Consider the following 16,486-nt stretch of genomic DNA (forward strand, 5'->3'; position numbering starts at 1 on the left):
CTGTTCGTAAGACAACTCTGTGTACACTGTTGGTAAGACAACTCCGTGTACACTGTTGGTAAGACAACTCCGTGTACACTGTTGGTAAGACAACTCTGTGTACACTGTTGGTAAGACCACTCTGTGTACATTGTTGGTAAGACCACTCTGAGTACACTGTTGGTAAGACAACTCTGTGTACACTGTTGGTAAGACAACTCTGTGTACACTGTTCCTAAGACAACTCTGTGTACACTGTTGGTAAGACAACTCCGTGTACACTGTTGGTAAGATAACTCTGTGTACACTGTTGGTAAGACAACTCCGTGAACATTGCACAACGTGTTCGTTTGTGTATTTCATCTGGAGACATGAGTTGCTTCCCTTCCATAACATAAGAATGGGTGGCAGAGGGCGGACGCAAGTGGGTGGAGACCCGGGGCAGGATTTAATAAAAATCTACTTATGAATGAAAATACTTATATTTATAAGCATGTCATATTTTGGATGAAAGAAATTAAGTTCTTGTAAATTTAATAACACGTTCATTTTTTAAAAAATATTTAATATGCATATTTTAGTTTAAAAAAAAAGTGTACATTTTTTAGTTTGTAGACGCACTGCCGTAAATCCGGAGCTGAAGCCCAACCTGCCATCCCTTTCATCCGGCCCTGGGGTACACATATTTCTTAAGCGGTTTAATATTGGCAAAAATCAATCTTTTGCTCTGTACAGCTCAATGTGGTCTCTAGGTCTCTTGCCTCATTCGCCACAGACAGAGCCGCGTCTTTGTAAAGCATAGTGTTTTTTGTTTTTTTTTGGGAGGGGGGGGGGGGCAACAGAATAAGGTGACATTTGGCCAACATAATAAGGTGACATTTGGCCAACATAATAAGGTGACATTTGGCCAACATAATAAGGTGACATTTGGCCAACATAATAAGGTGACATTTGGCCAACATAATACGGTGACATTTGGCCAACATAATAAGGTGACATTTGGCCAACATAATAAGGTGACATTTGGCCAACATAATAAGGTGACATTTGGCCAACATAATAAGGTGACATTTGGCCAACATAATAAGGTGACATTTGGCCAACATAATAAGGTGACATTTGGCCAACATAATAAGGTGACATTTGGCCAACATAATAAGGTGACATTTTGCCAATTCAAAACCCTTTTCGTCTTTCCAAAAAAATATTAGTAAATACCAAGAATAACGAAATGTTACAAATGTATGTAAGTATATTGATGAGTCATAATATCCAACGTTTTACTAGAGTTGAACTTTGAAATTCACTTACTTTCCAGTTACTAAAACACATAATTATATTAAGAGACAACTTTTAATTCATTCAAAATTTCTCATTTCTTTTCTAGAAACATGGCTTTATACTATGCTAAATCCAACGAAACTTTAAGCACAGCTGCACAGATCGACCTGGTCCTGTCAGCGAGCACGATCAAGCCTGCCACCAACAGCTACTCCGATCTACTGAACAACATCATCTATTACGTCATGGTGTCCGAGAGCATCATTGGGATCGCTGGGAATGGGATCAGCATAGGGATCCTGCGCAAGCACAACCTGGCTGCGTCGTCCAACAAGCTTCTCTGTGCGCCAACGATTTGATCATCTGTTTTGTCGTCTGCGGGACTGGACTTCAGAAGTTTTTCGTTTACTTTCTTGGGACAATCAACTACGTCTTAATGGTCAGTGTGACTAATGTCATAAGCCTGGTTTGTACTTTGGTGTTTACTCTGATACTGCCTATTAGTCTCATACTGACCACGACCATTTCATTGGAGAGATTTGTTGCGGTTTATTTCCCTTTTCATGTGTCCAGAATTATGACATCAGAAAGAGTTACCGGCCTTATATTCGCCATTTATGTCAGCTTCTGCATACTGTCCAGCCCGTCCATCTTGCGCAACGGCCTGTTCCTGGAATACTCCTCTGCCTACAATACCACCGTCATCTTTGTTCGTTTCTCCGACTATTACCTTACGAACAGGGTCTTCATTGACACTTATCTTGTCAAGGTACTAGGTAATACCATTATCAGCGTCTGTTTGTCGGTTATCTTTCTCAGCACCGTCACCATCATCGTCAAGGTGGTCTGGAGAAAACTGGATGAGGTCCCAGGTCAAGGGATGAAAAAAAAGAACATCAACCAGCACAAAGTGATCAAGATGTTGACCACCGTCTGCTCGGTTACGTTTGTGACGTACCTTGCGGGACAGTCAGTTTATAACGTCAGGGCTTTGTTTCCTGATGAGATCTTCAACAGTCTAACTGGGGACATTTTCCTGTCTGCTTATCGTCTGTTGATGCACGTGAATGCGTCTGCTAATTTCATCATTTACATATGCATGAGCAAAAAGTTTAGAGTCGAGTTTCTATCCGTTCTTCTGTATCTCCCGAAAATTGTTTTCAGATCTAAAGAGTAGCATGTTCCGTTCTTCTGTATCTCCCGAAAATTGTTTTCAGATCTAAAGAGTAGCATGTTCCGTTCTTCTGTATCTCCCGAAAATTGTTTTCAGATCTAAAGAGTAGCATGTTCCGTTCTTCTGTATCTCCCGAAAATTGTTTTCAGATCTAAAGAGTAGCATGTTCCGTTCTTCTGTATCTCCCGAAAATTGTTTTCAGATCTAAAGAGTAGCATGTTCCGTTCTTCTGTATCTCCCGAAAATTGTTTTCAGATCTAAAGAGTAGCATGTTCCGTTCTTCTGTATCTCCCGAAAATTGTTTTCAGATCTAAAGAGTAGCATGTTCCGTTCTTCTGTATCTCCCGAAAATTGTTTTCAGATCTAAAGAGTAGCATGTTCCGTTCTTCTGTATCTCCCGAAAATTGTTTTCAGATCTAAAGAGTAGCATGTTCCGTTCTTCTGTATCTCCCGAAAATTGTTTTCAGATCTAAAGAGTAGCATGTTCCGTTCTTCTGTATCTCCCGAAAATTGTTTTCAGATCTAAAGAGTAGCATGTATGTAGTGGACAGTTGAAAGTGGATGTATCAACGCTATATATCTACACGTTTTGGAAATCTAAATCTGTATGTAGCTTAATACACAGCATATTCACACTATGATGTTTAATAATCTTAAGTTATTAATAACCGTAGGTTGTTTTTTTTTTTTTTTTTTTGAGGTGTTTGTAAATACTGAAGCTAAACATTGTTTATGCCATAAATCATGTCTTTCATTTTATCATATTTTCATTACATATAAGTCATTTGTTTTGTTATCATATTAATATTACCTTTCGATGTTACTATTTTTGTCCACCCACTAATTATAAAGTTTTATTAAACCAACACCCTATATCACAATGGTAAATTTATTTCTGGCTGTAATGGCATCAGAAGTGCACGGCCAATCTTTGGCTTTATCATCATTTAGCTTGTTTTTTTTTTAGGATGTTCCTACAGAGTTGAAGATAGTCTACACCCTAACCCGAGCCCTCTGCATGACGACAGGTAATTCAATGGGCAGGTTATTAACCTGGGACCATCGAGACATGAACTAAATACTAAGCATTGATCAGTGAAAGACACTATTTCATGATAAATTTAGTCATAGCGCAATCTTCTAGATCTTTTTCATAGGGCTGAACTTCCGCCAGAAATCGGTTTCACTCTCCAGTGCAGCAGTAACACGTGTAACTCAACATATTTAACGAATCCAAATTGTGATGTTTCTTTTGCTTGCTTGAACTGAAAATGGTCAGTGCCCCCCTTTGGCAGATTTTAAAAACAAGACTGGCAACGAAGAGGACTCAGCATACCAACCAAACTGAAAGTCTACAGTGCTGTAGTCCTCCCATTCTCTGTTACATGCTTAGAGTCCTGGACCTTATCTTTCCGCCACATCAGAAAGATAAGATAAGATAATTTTTATTGATCCAATCAAATGGAAATTCAGTTTGACTACAATTGACAACCTCAGCGTAACTACTGTACAATAACAGTACAGTATATAATGCACAAATTGTAAGACAAATTTCCTTACGGATAATAAAGATTATTATTATTATTATTATTATTATTAGATGCAAATACGAACAACATTCACACACGAAACACATACACACTCACAACCAGCGCTTTATGAATTAGACTTCTATGAACTTCTCGATGATGGCAGATGATCTTGTAACACTCTGACCGACAGTGGGATGAAGGCGTTTTTAAATCTTTCTGTTTTAGTCCTAATGTAAAAGAGACGACCATTTCGTACAGATCTTATGTAACAGTTGTTTAATGGGTTCAGGTTATCTTTGGTAAGGCATCTTTTTATGAAAAAGCTCTTCGAGAAATGGTAGCTGTGTTAGAGTGATATAAGATGCTTTTTTAATTAGTCTATTTAGTCTAAGTCTAAGAATAGCTCAACTCCTTCCACCTATGCTGTCTAAGAAATACTAATCAGGTGAATTGGTTTGATCACATAACAGCTTTCACTATTAAACAGTATCCACGCTTCAATAAAAAAAAAATCCGAATTAAGACGGAATTAAGTTTATTACTAAAAACAAATCGCCTCCCTAAACGTCTTTACATGAGAAGCTGTGTGAAGGAAGGCCCTCTCATGGAGGTCGATAAAAGCGTTACAAAGACACCATTTAGAGCTCTCTACCACGGAATTTGAGATCGACATTCATGGCGAGTAAATGCTAGCTCTCTATCGCTACTCATGACGAGAAGCCGCGAGTTTCGGAGTCTCAACAGGCAAGAAGATCAGCCATCATAAAAGCAAGCAGATCTACTAAGGATAAATGCAGCAGATCCAACTTAATATGTACATAAGAGACGGTCTGATTTCAGGGTCCAACAATAAGTTTATTGAGTTTATAAGTTTTAAGCTTCATGATAAGTCTACTTTTCTAAATTTAATAATGACTTAAATCTATAAGTTGTACTATTGCTTGTTATATTGTGAGTGTTCACTCATTCACGATTTCTACTTGAAGAATTACAATACTTTTGTTTTCAAGAAAGGAATTCTGTTAATTCATTTATCCTAACAAGAATATCTAGCATACACATGGATATTTATTTGAATTCAACGTGTGGCACCACTTGTGATTTTTCTCGATTAAGCTCCTTAAACTTAAGTAACTCAAGAAGAGCGATGGTTACATATCACTGTCTCTTATATATGAATAGCCAAACAAAACTCACAAAATCCATCAGCCCCAAGTTTGCACACTAATATATGTCTTCAATATTTCATTTGTCGGTCGATGCAGATTGGCTGAGTTTTTAATATTCGAATCACACGAGGAAACCAAGTGGTGTCAATGGGTGTCAAAGTCTATTTTAGAAGTAATATATTTAATACAGGAGCTAATTCCCATTGATACTCATGTATAACAACCTTTAAAATCCAAGATTATATAGCGGTATGTATACGATATACAATAATAAAAATTGTAAGAGAGAAAAAAACTTAGACTGCAAATATTTTATTGTTCATGATTTTTTTTTGCAATAAATTGTATAATGTTTGCATTAAACAAAATAATAACTGGCTCTTACTTCGTTTGTAACTAAATTTTAAAGTTGTACAAATAAATTATGAAAAAAAATATTTAAACTCTTCAATGGGACAGAATTAAAAATTAAAAACAAATTTAGCGAATAAAGTTAAATAGCTACTTGCATTATTTCCCTTGACTTCAAATTGTAACTCTGCAAAAGTTAATAAATAGCTAGCCATGAAATCTCAATGGCATACAGAATGGTATCTGCATAGGTGTAGACCTGTAAAACGAAGCCGTTCTGGGTTACATCAATAGCCTTGATCACTAATCTAGTATTAAAATTCTTGTCAATATCTAAGACAGTGGGCTCCAATATAATGTAAGGTGTTGAACAGAATGGCTGCTTAAATACTATTGAAACCTTCTTTTCTTTAACTCCGGTCCAAGGATGTAAGTAAACAGATCCAGATTCAATTTTAAATCCTCTTACTGGATCACCTCTTTTCACTTTACTATCAAGTCCACGAGTCTGTGTGTTGTTGAAATCACTTCCGTTTTCTGAAAAAAAAAAAAAAAAAAAAATAATGATGATTCTGTATTTGGTGAAAAAGGCAAGCTTGAAGTATGTTGGATAAATTGATGATCTATATCTGGTAAACAAGTAAAGCCATTATTGCAAGATGGTAAAAATACATAAAAGCCAGACCCTCAAGGCTCCGCAAAGACTCAGGTACACGTAAGACTTTTGTTGACTCAAGGGTGTCCATAAAATCACATTATAAAAATGCCAGTCTTCACTGAGATTCGAACCCAGAACCTCAGGGCTCAGAATCCAACTGCGTTACCACTCAGCCCGTTATGTTTTAATAAGGCCGACATTTAAATGTGTAATGGACAAAATTATGTTTGCTTCCGCTTTAAGCACTTACTGACTCTTTCTTTTTCGGTATGTAACTTTATTTCGTTCCAGTTTCTCTACATAGTGTTATAAACCTGGTAGTGGCACAGATGGGGGTAGTGGTGTGAGTGTAGTAAGCCGACACAAATCACCTCAGGCCAGCGCTAGACGAGCGGTGAACCGTGACGAGTTACGACGGTCAGCCGAGTCGAGTGTCAACAGGACGGTTCGGGAAGGATCGCCGTGGTGAACAGAGCTCAGTAGTGTCACGAGGGATGTAGTCATGTGACGAAGCTAGAAACGTCGAGCGATGTTCTGTCCGGTTCTAGAAGGCCAGTAGGGACCCTATGTAAAGAGCGGAGGTGTCGCAGTCAAGACGGTTCACGGCAGGGGTTCAGAACACGGTCGGCTACAGCACAGTTCAACGGTGTGGTTCTGTACGGAGCATTACGACGGTTCAGTGCGGAGTACTGTCAAGTACAGTTGAGACGGCTGGAGTCTTGATTTGGTCTGCGATCTAGTCCGACACAACGAGCCTAGTGTGTGAAGTCAGTCCTGAACTGTTGAACCCAGTGCAAGCCTAGAACGAGACGGAGAGGCCAGTGCAAGAGTTGATACGGCGGTACGGTGTTATCGGAGAGATATTTGTACAGTGTACGTGTTGCCAATTGTACAGTATTGGCTGTTATTTATTCAACTATTAAAGTGTTACGTTACTCTGGAGCCCTGAGTTATCAAGTTCCTTACGTTGGTGGTGTATGGTGCAGTTTGCAGAGAGCCTGGATAGTGAGATTCGTAACAATATGTTTATTTCTACATAGATATAGATCTTAGATATACATCTTAAATCTAATTCTTCTCCAGATATAGATAATGTTGATTGCCCCCCGTCAATAAGATGGTCATTTAAAAACATCCGTTTGTTCATGGGTCTTGGTATCATGAGCCAATACAATGGGTTGTCACATCACATGCGAGTCAGGAGGCCGAGCCCACGAGGGGACAAATTTCACATGCCTATACTGTACCATCGCGTGGAGGAGCTATCACTTCACGCAGGGGAACAGTGCGACGGATTGGACAGGTTAGCAATCCTTTCTTATAACCTCACGGTATTACTACATGCAAGTACACCCGATAGAGCATGGTCTTTAACCCTTTTGGGCCTGCAGCTTCCATTTCATTTTTTTTTTAAATCCGCCAGCGGCCCCCCCCCCCCCCCTTTTCAAGAATAATAGTAAGAAAGAAACGAAAGAAAGCAAATTGAATAAAATGTTGTTTATTATTAACTGGCAATTCGATAAAACTTTATAAGAGATTTACGTTTACATAATAGCGAGGGTTCCTCACTACCGACTTTGTCAATGTATTTTATTCTTTAGAAAAAGGGTTTAAAATATTCTAATTGAATGTAAGCTTTAGCGTTTTTTTAAATTAATATTTTCATATTAATATAAAACAAGGTTACTAAAGACAGTTTGTGTGGAAACACAAACTCAAAATCGGCCCCCGAAAAGGTCCACCCAGGCAGGCTTCAATATTTTGAGAAAGAACATCCAAATGAAATTATATCAAAGACAAATGAGAGATAAGAATGGAGAAAGAAGGTTAACAGATCTTGTGTAGTGCCCCAACGGTCCAGCAGATCAAAGGATAGGTGTAAGTGAATGTAAAGTTAGATGTGAACCTGGCCTAATTAGTTCCCCTTTTAGACCTTGTGGTCTACAGAACAGATGATGTAAAGTGCATCTGTTTTTGTGACCTATGGTTAACGAGGGTGTCATGTAGCCAGCACAACGACCAACCACCTATACTTTTCCCCAACTAATGTCAGGTACCCATTACAGCTGAGTGGACTTAGAGACGCCCAAAGCTTTCGAAAGCCAAGCGCTTTACCGCTCAGCCACCGCGCCTTTCCTGGCCTAACTGATGTCTTATAATTGATCTAATTCGAATCCTCAAAAAAAAAAAAAAAAAAAAACGCAATAAAAAAATTGATCAGAAAAATGAAGTTTATAAGATTACTATTTATTTTAAATTATGTCTAACTACTAATTAGCTTTTACTCTTTAAAAAACTGCTTGCATAACTGATTTTAAAAATTAGATTTTTTGCTTTCAGAAAAAAAAACGTAGCCGTTGCATCAGAACTTTGAATGGTCTAAAATATTGTGATGTCGGATTTTAAATATCTTTTCTAGTTTACGAGATCTAAACGGGATGGACGGACAGACGGACAAACGGACAGACATTTCGCACAAAACTAATAGCGTCTTTTCCCCTTTCGGAGGCCGCTAATAATCTATAATCTAAAAGCCTTCTTCCTAGTTTGTGTATCAAATCACTATCTTTACAAGCGCAGAAACGAAAAATAATAAATACACTCCCACCAAAAGAACATAGTAACAATTTAAACGCAGAAAAAGAGAATTCCAGAACTCAGATTCTAACGATGTTTCTAACCCAAACCCCGGTAAGGACCACTGCGCTAGAGCATAACTGTTTTAGCCTACTGGAAGCTATATTAGATCTAAATCTTAGCCTATCCGCTTTTTAGGGCGGACATTTCCACGCCACGCTGCCACGCTGCGGCTACCGGGCTGGAATAAGATGGCGTTTTATTACCTGATCGACTATCTTATCTTCTTATCTTATAAAACACAGACGTTACTTCAACAAGATGGATAAATACAGCAATCAATTAATTTAATTCACTAAAAATCTAATTAAATCCTATTAAGACATTTACCTAAGCCCAAAATGACATTGAATGACCCAGCCAGTAAGAACATAAACACAGTAACTGCAATATTCATTTTCTTTCAACAATGAACAGAATTGATCTATGGACAAACAAAAGAAAGACCATTATTTTTATTATCAATCGTGTAATCAGGAAAAACATGAATACAAGTATAATAGAACAAAAAGTACTTAAAAAAAGAAATGAAAACTTTTAGTGAGTGAATATGAATCCATTATTTTTAATCAATCCTGTAAACAATGTCAAATCGATCTTGATTAACAACAATACATTTTGTGTAATTGAAAATAGTTTTATTTATTGTTTTCGTTAAGCACAGCGCTCAAACATATAGAATGTTCAGTGACCTATGCTCTACTAATTTTTTATGTAACAGTTGGAGGTGGGGAAGGCTATCTGGCAGACAGTATCTTTCAGAAGTCTTATTTCAAAGTCAAGGTCTCGAGCCTTAAAGCTAAAGGGTCAACATGCTAGCAACTGAGCTATTATATTACATTTTCTATTAAAGGTTTTTTAGACTTTTGCCTGTTTAGAGTTTTCAGCGACAAACATAATTCCTGAGACAAGACGTGTTGTTAGGCACTTAGTTTATATTGTAATTAGGTAGAGACGCATCATAGTGGACGTATATTGAACGGGACTAGTGACGCTTTGACTTTGAGACAGAAAATCAGTTAGCGATAGGATTCTATAGGGTAAAGACGTGTTTATTGAGAGAGACTTAGACTGTGGCCTATTCATGGATTAAATACTTTTTAATTGTACATCAGTGTTGAGGACTCATCTCTCTACTTGTTATATCGATGCTGTCCGTCTGTGTTGTTAGTTAACTACACTGGAATACACCTGAACAAGAAACTCATACATTTCCTGAGTAATTTGTCATAATCTGACAAGCATCAACAGTTGACTACATTGTAGACTGGCATTCATCACAATATCTACCATATGCTTAGTATATTTTCTATAAAAAAAAACATTGATTAACTAATTTGGGAAATTTTTTGTATGATTCATGAACTGTCATCGACAAATGAATAATTGTTGAAAGGGTCAACTTGATACGATAATGGGAAGTGGGAGAAATGATGTCTAAAGGATACCACTGACAGACAGATGGACGGAATGATTTATTATTACCATTGTAAAGAAACACAACAAAAAATGCTACACTTATAATGAAAAAGAAAATTTGAAATACTGAGCTACGAGTGCGCATATTAAGGATGCCTGCTTGTATTTATAAATTGTTGAACAATTTAAAATGTTCAATAGCTTAGAGATTTTTTTAAAAATTATGTCTGAAACCCTTAATACTTACTAAACAGTAGTTGAAAGTATCAGGGCTTACTAATACTTTACGTCTACTGTGAGACTTACCTAAAAATGATTGCAAGCTTTCAAACTTACCTAACCAAGAAAGGTAACTACGTGTTTTACAGCTTTGAGATGAATGTCCCACCGTAAGACTGTAATTTGTGTAGAACTGGATCGGTTTAAATAAAACTTGAGCAAATAAAAATGTGATAATGATAGCTTTAAATTTAGATATCTATGTAAATGTGTATCCTAATGCCACGACATTATTCCGATGATTCATCGTTTTAAAAAGGACTAAACAAAACTTTTAATATAATGTCGCTTAAGACTCGCTTACAACATGTTACATTCTGGTAGACGCGGGACACACATTTTGGGCCCAAAAGTAAATGCCCGTTGTGAGGACAGGCGCCGAAAACGATACAAATAGATAGATAAATAAATATACACCCTGCATATAAAGTCTCTGTCTGTGTTAGGTCTGGCTATATATGGACATCGCATCTGGGTTTGAGTAGTCATGTCAAACTCCTCCTTAATGTTATGAATCAAAGACGTTGGCATTTTTACGGTTATTACTTCTTTGACAACAGATTTCAAGTTATACTTTGACATCTACCTTTTATAATGATTTTTGATGAATTTGCAAACAAAAGAGAAGATTATTACAACCTACGCGTCATGCATTTAGTAATGCATATAAACCAATGACCTAAACTCCGCCAAGTCATTGGTTTTCCTGGCTAGCTTAGGCAACCCATTCCATGCTCTAATAGCACTAGGGAAGAAGGAGCTTTTCAACAAATTTGTCCTACCATATGTAACGAGGAATGTGCCTTTATCTTTGTGTCTTTCAGAGTATTTTATTAAATTTTGTTTTTGTATTTGAAGATTAAGGTTCAGTGTTTTATGTATAATTGCTACTTTACTTTTGAGTCTTCTCCCCTGAAGGCATTCTAAATTTAGTGATACTATAGTCCACCCCTCACATTTTTTACAATGCTTGTATCAACTTAGTCTGTCTGTCTGTCTGGTCAAAAAATTAGATTATTCGCTTTCAGAAAAAAAAAGTAGCCGTTTCATCAGAACTTTGAATGGTCTAAAATATTGTTATGTCGGATTTTCAATATCTTTTCTAGTTTACGAGATCTAAACGGGACGGACGGACAGACATTTCTTACAAAACTAATAGCGTCTTTTCCCCTTCCGGGGGCCGCTAAAAATAAGACATGATTTATTGCTAGATAATTATTTGTTTGATATTGAACAATAAAAATAACATCTTCTTTATTGAAAGTTGTAGGTGCGAAAGTCTATAACATAGATAAACTTCTTTTTTTTTTCTAAAAAAAGGAATTTTTAAAAATGTTTTATTTTTTTGTTATCTATTCGTTTCTCGTTATTCGTTTTATTACATATTTTATAAAACACTCTTGAGAGCTCTCTCAAAAAAAAATGGGAATCAGGCATCCACAAAAGGATTTTTCTCATGGCTTGAAGATATGTATATATATGGTCAGTAATTGACATTTTTTGTTACATATTTATCGTTAAGTAATGTAATACATGTACAGTATAATACATGTCATAATAACTAATTTATTTCCAAAAAAAATTTTGACTTTTATTTTTAAACAGAAAAATCTATTTAGAATACATATAAGTGAAACCTAATTTAAAACAACATTTAATAAGTAGTCAACAGCAGTGCATTTCGGGTGCCTCCCTTGTAAACACAAAGGAAAAAAGATGATTTTTGTTTTCTTCCTTTTTTACGGAAATGTTTGTTTTTTTTCTTGAGGCTTGGAATAAGAGATTGACCCCATTACAGAACAATTAGATCAATTAGATAATCATTATAAGACATCAGTTAGGCCAGGTCACATCGAACTTCACCTTTGCTTTCACCAATCCCTTGGTCTGTTGGACCGTTGAGGCACCACATAAGATCGGTCAATCTTCTTTCTCTATTCTCCTCTGTCATTTGCCTTGGATAAAATTTCAATCCGACATTTTTTTTTCAGAAAATATTGAAACCTGCATTTTTACCTGCCTGGGTGGACCACTTCGGGGCCCGATTTTGAGTTTGTGTTTCCACAGAAACTGTCTTTGTAACCTTGTTTCGTGTTAGATATCATTGACACAAAATATGAGGGGAAACTCCAAGCAAAAGACAATCCATCTCTTTAGTCGAGTGTAACTCGTTTGGCTAACACGTGCATGGGAAGTTTGCATTATGCATAATACGAATGACCTATACAGAGGGGCCCTGAGTAACAGTTGGTTTGAATATTCAAATTATCTGTTTATGGAGAAGTTTGACATTAGTCACTTTTCTTTGTTTCATGAGTGTTTTTTTAGTTAGAACATACAGTAGAAGCTTCCGATAAATGTTACTAATCTAAATGCTTTATACTTTTCAATGTAGACCAAAATATAAACAAAAACGTGTTTAATTAAACATTCCGCCTACTATGTCGCTGGCGTGAAAATATTGCATACTTATAATTCTAAGAGTACCAAATGACTGGAATAAGCTAATGTCAGCCCCCTATTTAAAAAAGGAGAAAAATCTGACCCAGGAAACTACAGACCAGTATCACTTACAAGCATCACATGTAAAATCCTAGAACACATAATATGTAGCAACATCATAAACCACTTAGACAAACATAATGTCCTCACCCCATACCAACATGGCTTTAGGAAATATAGATCATGTGAAACACAACTAATAGGACTAATTGATGACTTTTCAAAAGGTTTAGATAATAGTGAACAAATAGATGCTATCTTACTAGATTTTTCCAAGGCTTTAAACAAAGTTCACCACCATAATTTGCTTAAAAAATTAAAATGTTTTCTAGTTTACGAGATCTAAACAGGACGGACGGACAGACGGACATACATTTCACACAAAACTAATAGCTTTTTTTCCCCTTTCGGGGGCCGCTAATAAAAATACTCAGAAAGACACATACAAAGGCGCATTGCTCATCCCATATGCTAAGACAAATTTGTACAAATGCTCGTTCTTCCCTAATGCTATTAGAGCATGGAACCAGTGATTTGGCAGAATTTAAGTCATTGGTTAATATGCATAACTGTAATGCATGACGCGTAGGACGTAATCATCTTCTTTTTTGAAGTAACATCTGTATTAGATAAGATGACATTTTTACACATTTATGTCAAAAAGGTGACTAAGCGTTCTTGCGCTTCGCTAAATATTTTCTTCCTACACGACTCTTTATTTTTTCATTGAAATAAATTATTTTCATGTAAATTTACAAAATGCAAGCTGCTGTATGTCTCCTCTCTATAACATGAGTCCTAATAAGGCTTAGCTTAGGTCTGTTGTTTATTTTTTTTTTTTTCAAGTTTTCAGTTTAAACCTTTTCCATAATTGTCAGTCGTTTGATTATATTTCTTCACTTTTTACAATATTGTGGGCTTGCAATTAGAATGTTTACTTATAAACTAGCAAAATATATCACAAAGATACTAAACAAAGCTTACTTTAGGTAAACAACTCATCATTTACATTTAGATAATAGTGAGCTAATAGCTGCTATCTTCCTAGATTTTTCCAAGGCTTTTGACAAAGTTCACCACCATAGTTTGCTTAAAAAAATTAAAATATTTCGAAATTAATGGTCCATTGCGTCAGTGGATTAAAGATTTTCTGATAGGGAGAGAACAAACTGTAATGATAAATGTTTCTAAATCAACACCGATAACAGTAAACTCAGATATACCTCAAGGGACTGTCTTAGGTCCACTACTTTTCTTAATTTACATAAATGATTAACCAAATTGCATTACCTCAGAAACAAAAGTCAGAATATTTGCAGACGATTGCATAATATATAGAACAATAAAAACAACACATGACACAGATATTTTACAAAAAGAATTAGATGAATTACAGAAATAGGAATCAAATTGGAGCATGTCTTTCCACCCAGAAAAATGTCAGTTGTTAAGAGTTACAAAATAAAAACTAAAACAAATTAATGCCACTTATCTACCTAGGTGTTATAATAAATGAAAAACTGTCATGGAACCCACATATTGATGAAACTATAAAAAAAAATCAAACAAAGCATTAGGATTTATTAAAAGAAATTTCTATAAATCACATAAGAACATAAAACTAAAATGTTAATTAACCTTGGTTAGGCCAATAATATAATAAAGTAAAGTAGCAATTATACATAAAACACTGAACCATAATCTTCAAATACAAAAACAAAATGTAATAAAATACTCTGAAAGACACAAAGATATAGGTACAAACCTCGTTCCATATGCTAGGACAAATTTGTACAAATACTCCATCTTCCCTAGTGCTATTAGAGCATGGAATAGGTTGCCTGAGCTAGCCAGGAAAACCAGTGACGTGGCAGAATTTAAGTAATTGGTTTATATGCATCACTAAATGCATGACGCGTAGGACGTAATCATCTTCTTTTTTGAAGTAACGTCTGTATTATATAAGATAAGAAGATAAATTATAATTTGTATTTAGTACAGACATTAAAAAAATATTATGATATGTGTATTTGATATGAAAAGCTTATACATTACAAAGTATTATATTGTATAATAATTTAATTTTTTTAAAAATTATCTATATCTGATACTCGGTGACCTTATAAAACATTCAGTACAAAATAGCTCGTAACAAATTACGCTTATATTTTTTATACGATTTTCTCTTATTAGAATTTTAAAAAACATTATGCAGTAATAATGTCAACGCATTCGATTCCTAAAATTTAGGATGCGTGCAGTGAGTCATATAATTTTAGCAGTCAACGCTTGAGATATCGTAAAATATAAATAAACAAATATAATAGAATACGACTCCTTATAAGTAAAAGCGAATTCTTTCAATATATTTCATATGTGCCAGGAGACCTTAAAAAAAACAACAACTTAACTATGCAGATCTTGGCTTAGCCTTCGTAGGACTTATATTACAGAGACATGACACAAAGCAGCTTGCATTAAATAAAATTATACAGAAATAAGTTATTCTAGTGAAAATAATAAAGAGTTGTGTAGGAAAAAATTGAGTTCCAAATCATCTGCTTACAACAAATAAATTTAGGGTAGCGGCAAAATCGCTTAGTCATCTTTTGGACCTAAGTGTGACGAAGTCCTCACTTGTAATGAAGCAACACAAAAACATATATGTGCGATATAGTTTTGTTGACGTGAGACCAGCTGTTACGTTGGCAAGTCTCACAATTTGGTCCACATTAAATTCTTCTATTTATCAATTCTCAACGTAAATGTTAGAGTCATACGATTCATACCGATGTCAATAGTTATAGTAGCCCTAAACAGTAACACAAACTGTAACGTGTCATGATCTCTACTGCCAATAGTTTCCTATTAAATTAATTTGCATACGAGTTTGTAAGAGTCTGTTTTTCTTTAAAAAGAAAAAGCGATTAATATTGTTAGAACCTTGCCATGCACACCGCCATCCTAGATAGTGCAGAAGGTGCGCACTATTAGACACTAGACTAGGAAGGATGTTGACATTAGAGAGAGAGAGAACGATTTCCGCCCAAGTCTAGAGCCGATATGAAGATGCTGTGTTCAAGGCAGATGTCTAATGTATGTGTGATCCTCTCGTGTAAATAAACATCATTTTCTCGTTGAGTTGCCTCCCTTAGTTATTACAATACTTTATAAATTGCATTGTAAAAATTGAATACCATTTTATAGTGCAACTTTCAAGCTTATATCATTCACAGAGCCTTTGTTCAAATCACTCTCAATAAAGGTTGGTGAAGTGTTTTTATCTGGAACCAGGTTTCCATGATGCCTTTATACAAGCCTTGTTGTCATGTCCGAATATTAAGAAAGAGTGCAGTATTTTAAGTGGCTACTCAGCACCAGCTACAAGTCACATAGTTAGCCACACCCAAATCGAACATAACCATTATATGCAGGCGGTCGATGTAGATTCTATTTTTGTTGTCTACGTCTGTCCTCGGCAGTGGATTTTCTTTTGTTTATCCCG

The 16,486-nt window shown here is 35.7% G+C and overlaps 1 protein-coding gene across 1 annotated transcript; it reads right to left on the minus strand.

Moving 5' to 3' along the window:
- Positions 1–5,430: 5,430 nt before the first annotated feature.
- On the minus strand, positions 5,431–10,601 carry LOC129926918 (uncharacterized). Its single transcript, XM_056033551.1, has 3 exons — positions 10,537–10,601; positions 9,112–9,205; positions 5,431–6,023 (listed from the first exon to the last, which is right to left on the minus strand). Exons 2-3 carry the CDS (start codon positions 9,176–9,178, stop codon positions 5,683–5,685), a joined length of 408 nt encoding a protein of 135 aa, XP_055889526.1. The 5' UTR covers positions 9,179–9,205; positions 10,537–10,601; the 3' UTR covers positions 5,431–5,682.
- Positions 10,602–16,486: the final 5,885 nt, after the last annotated feature.

The sequence above is a fragment of the Biomphalaria glabrata genome, chromosome 6 (genome assembly GCF_947242115.1).
Source record: "Biomphalaria glabrata chromosome 6, xgBioGlab47.1, whole genome shotgun sequence".
NCBI classification, from domain to species: Eukaryota; Metazoa; Mollusca; class Gastropoda; family Planorbidae; genus Biomphalaria; species Biomphalaria glabrata.

Bases quoted from the DNA above. Each gene is read 5' to 3' on its own strand.
- LOC129926918 (XM_056033551.1), bottom strand. From the start codon at position 9,178: ATGAATATTGCAGTTACTGTGTTTATGTTCTTACTGGCTGGGTCATTC. The intron at 6,024-9,111 runs GTAAATGTCTTA...TTTTTTTTTCAG, and splicing joins CAATGTCATTTTGGGCTTAG to AAAACGGAAGTGATTTCAAC.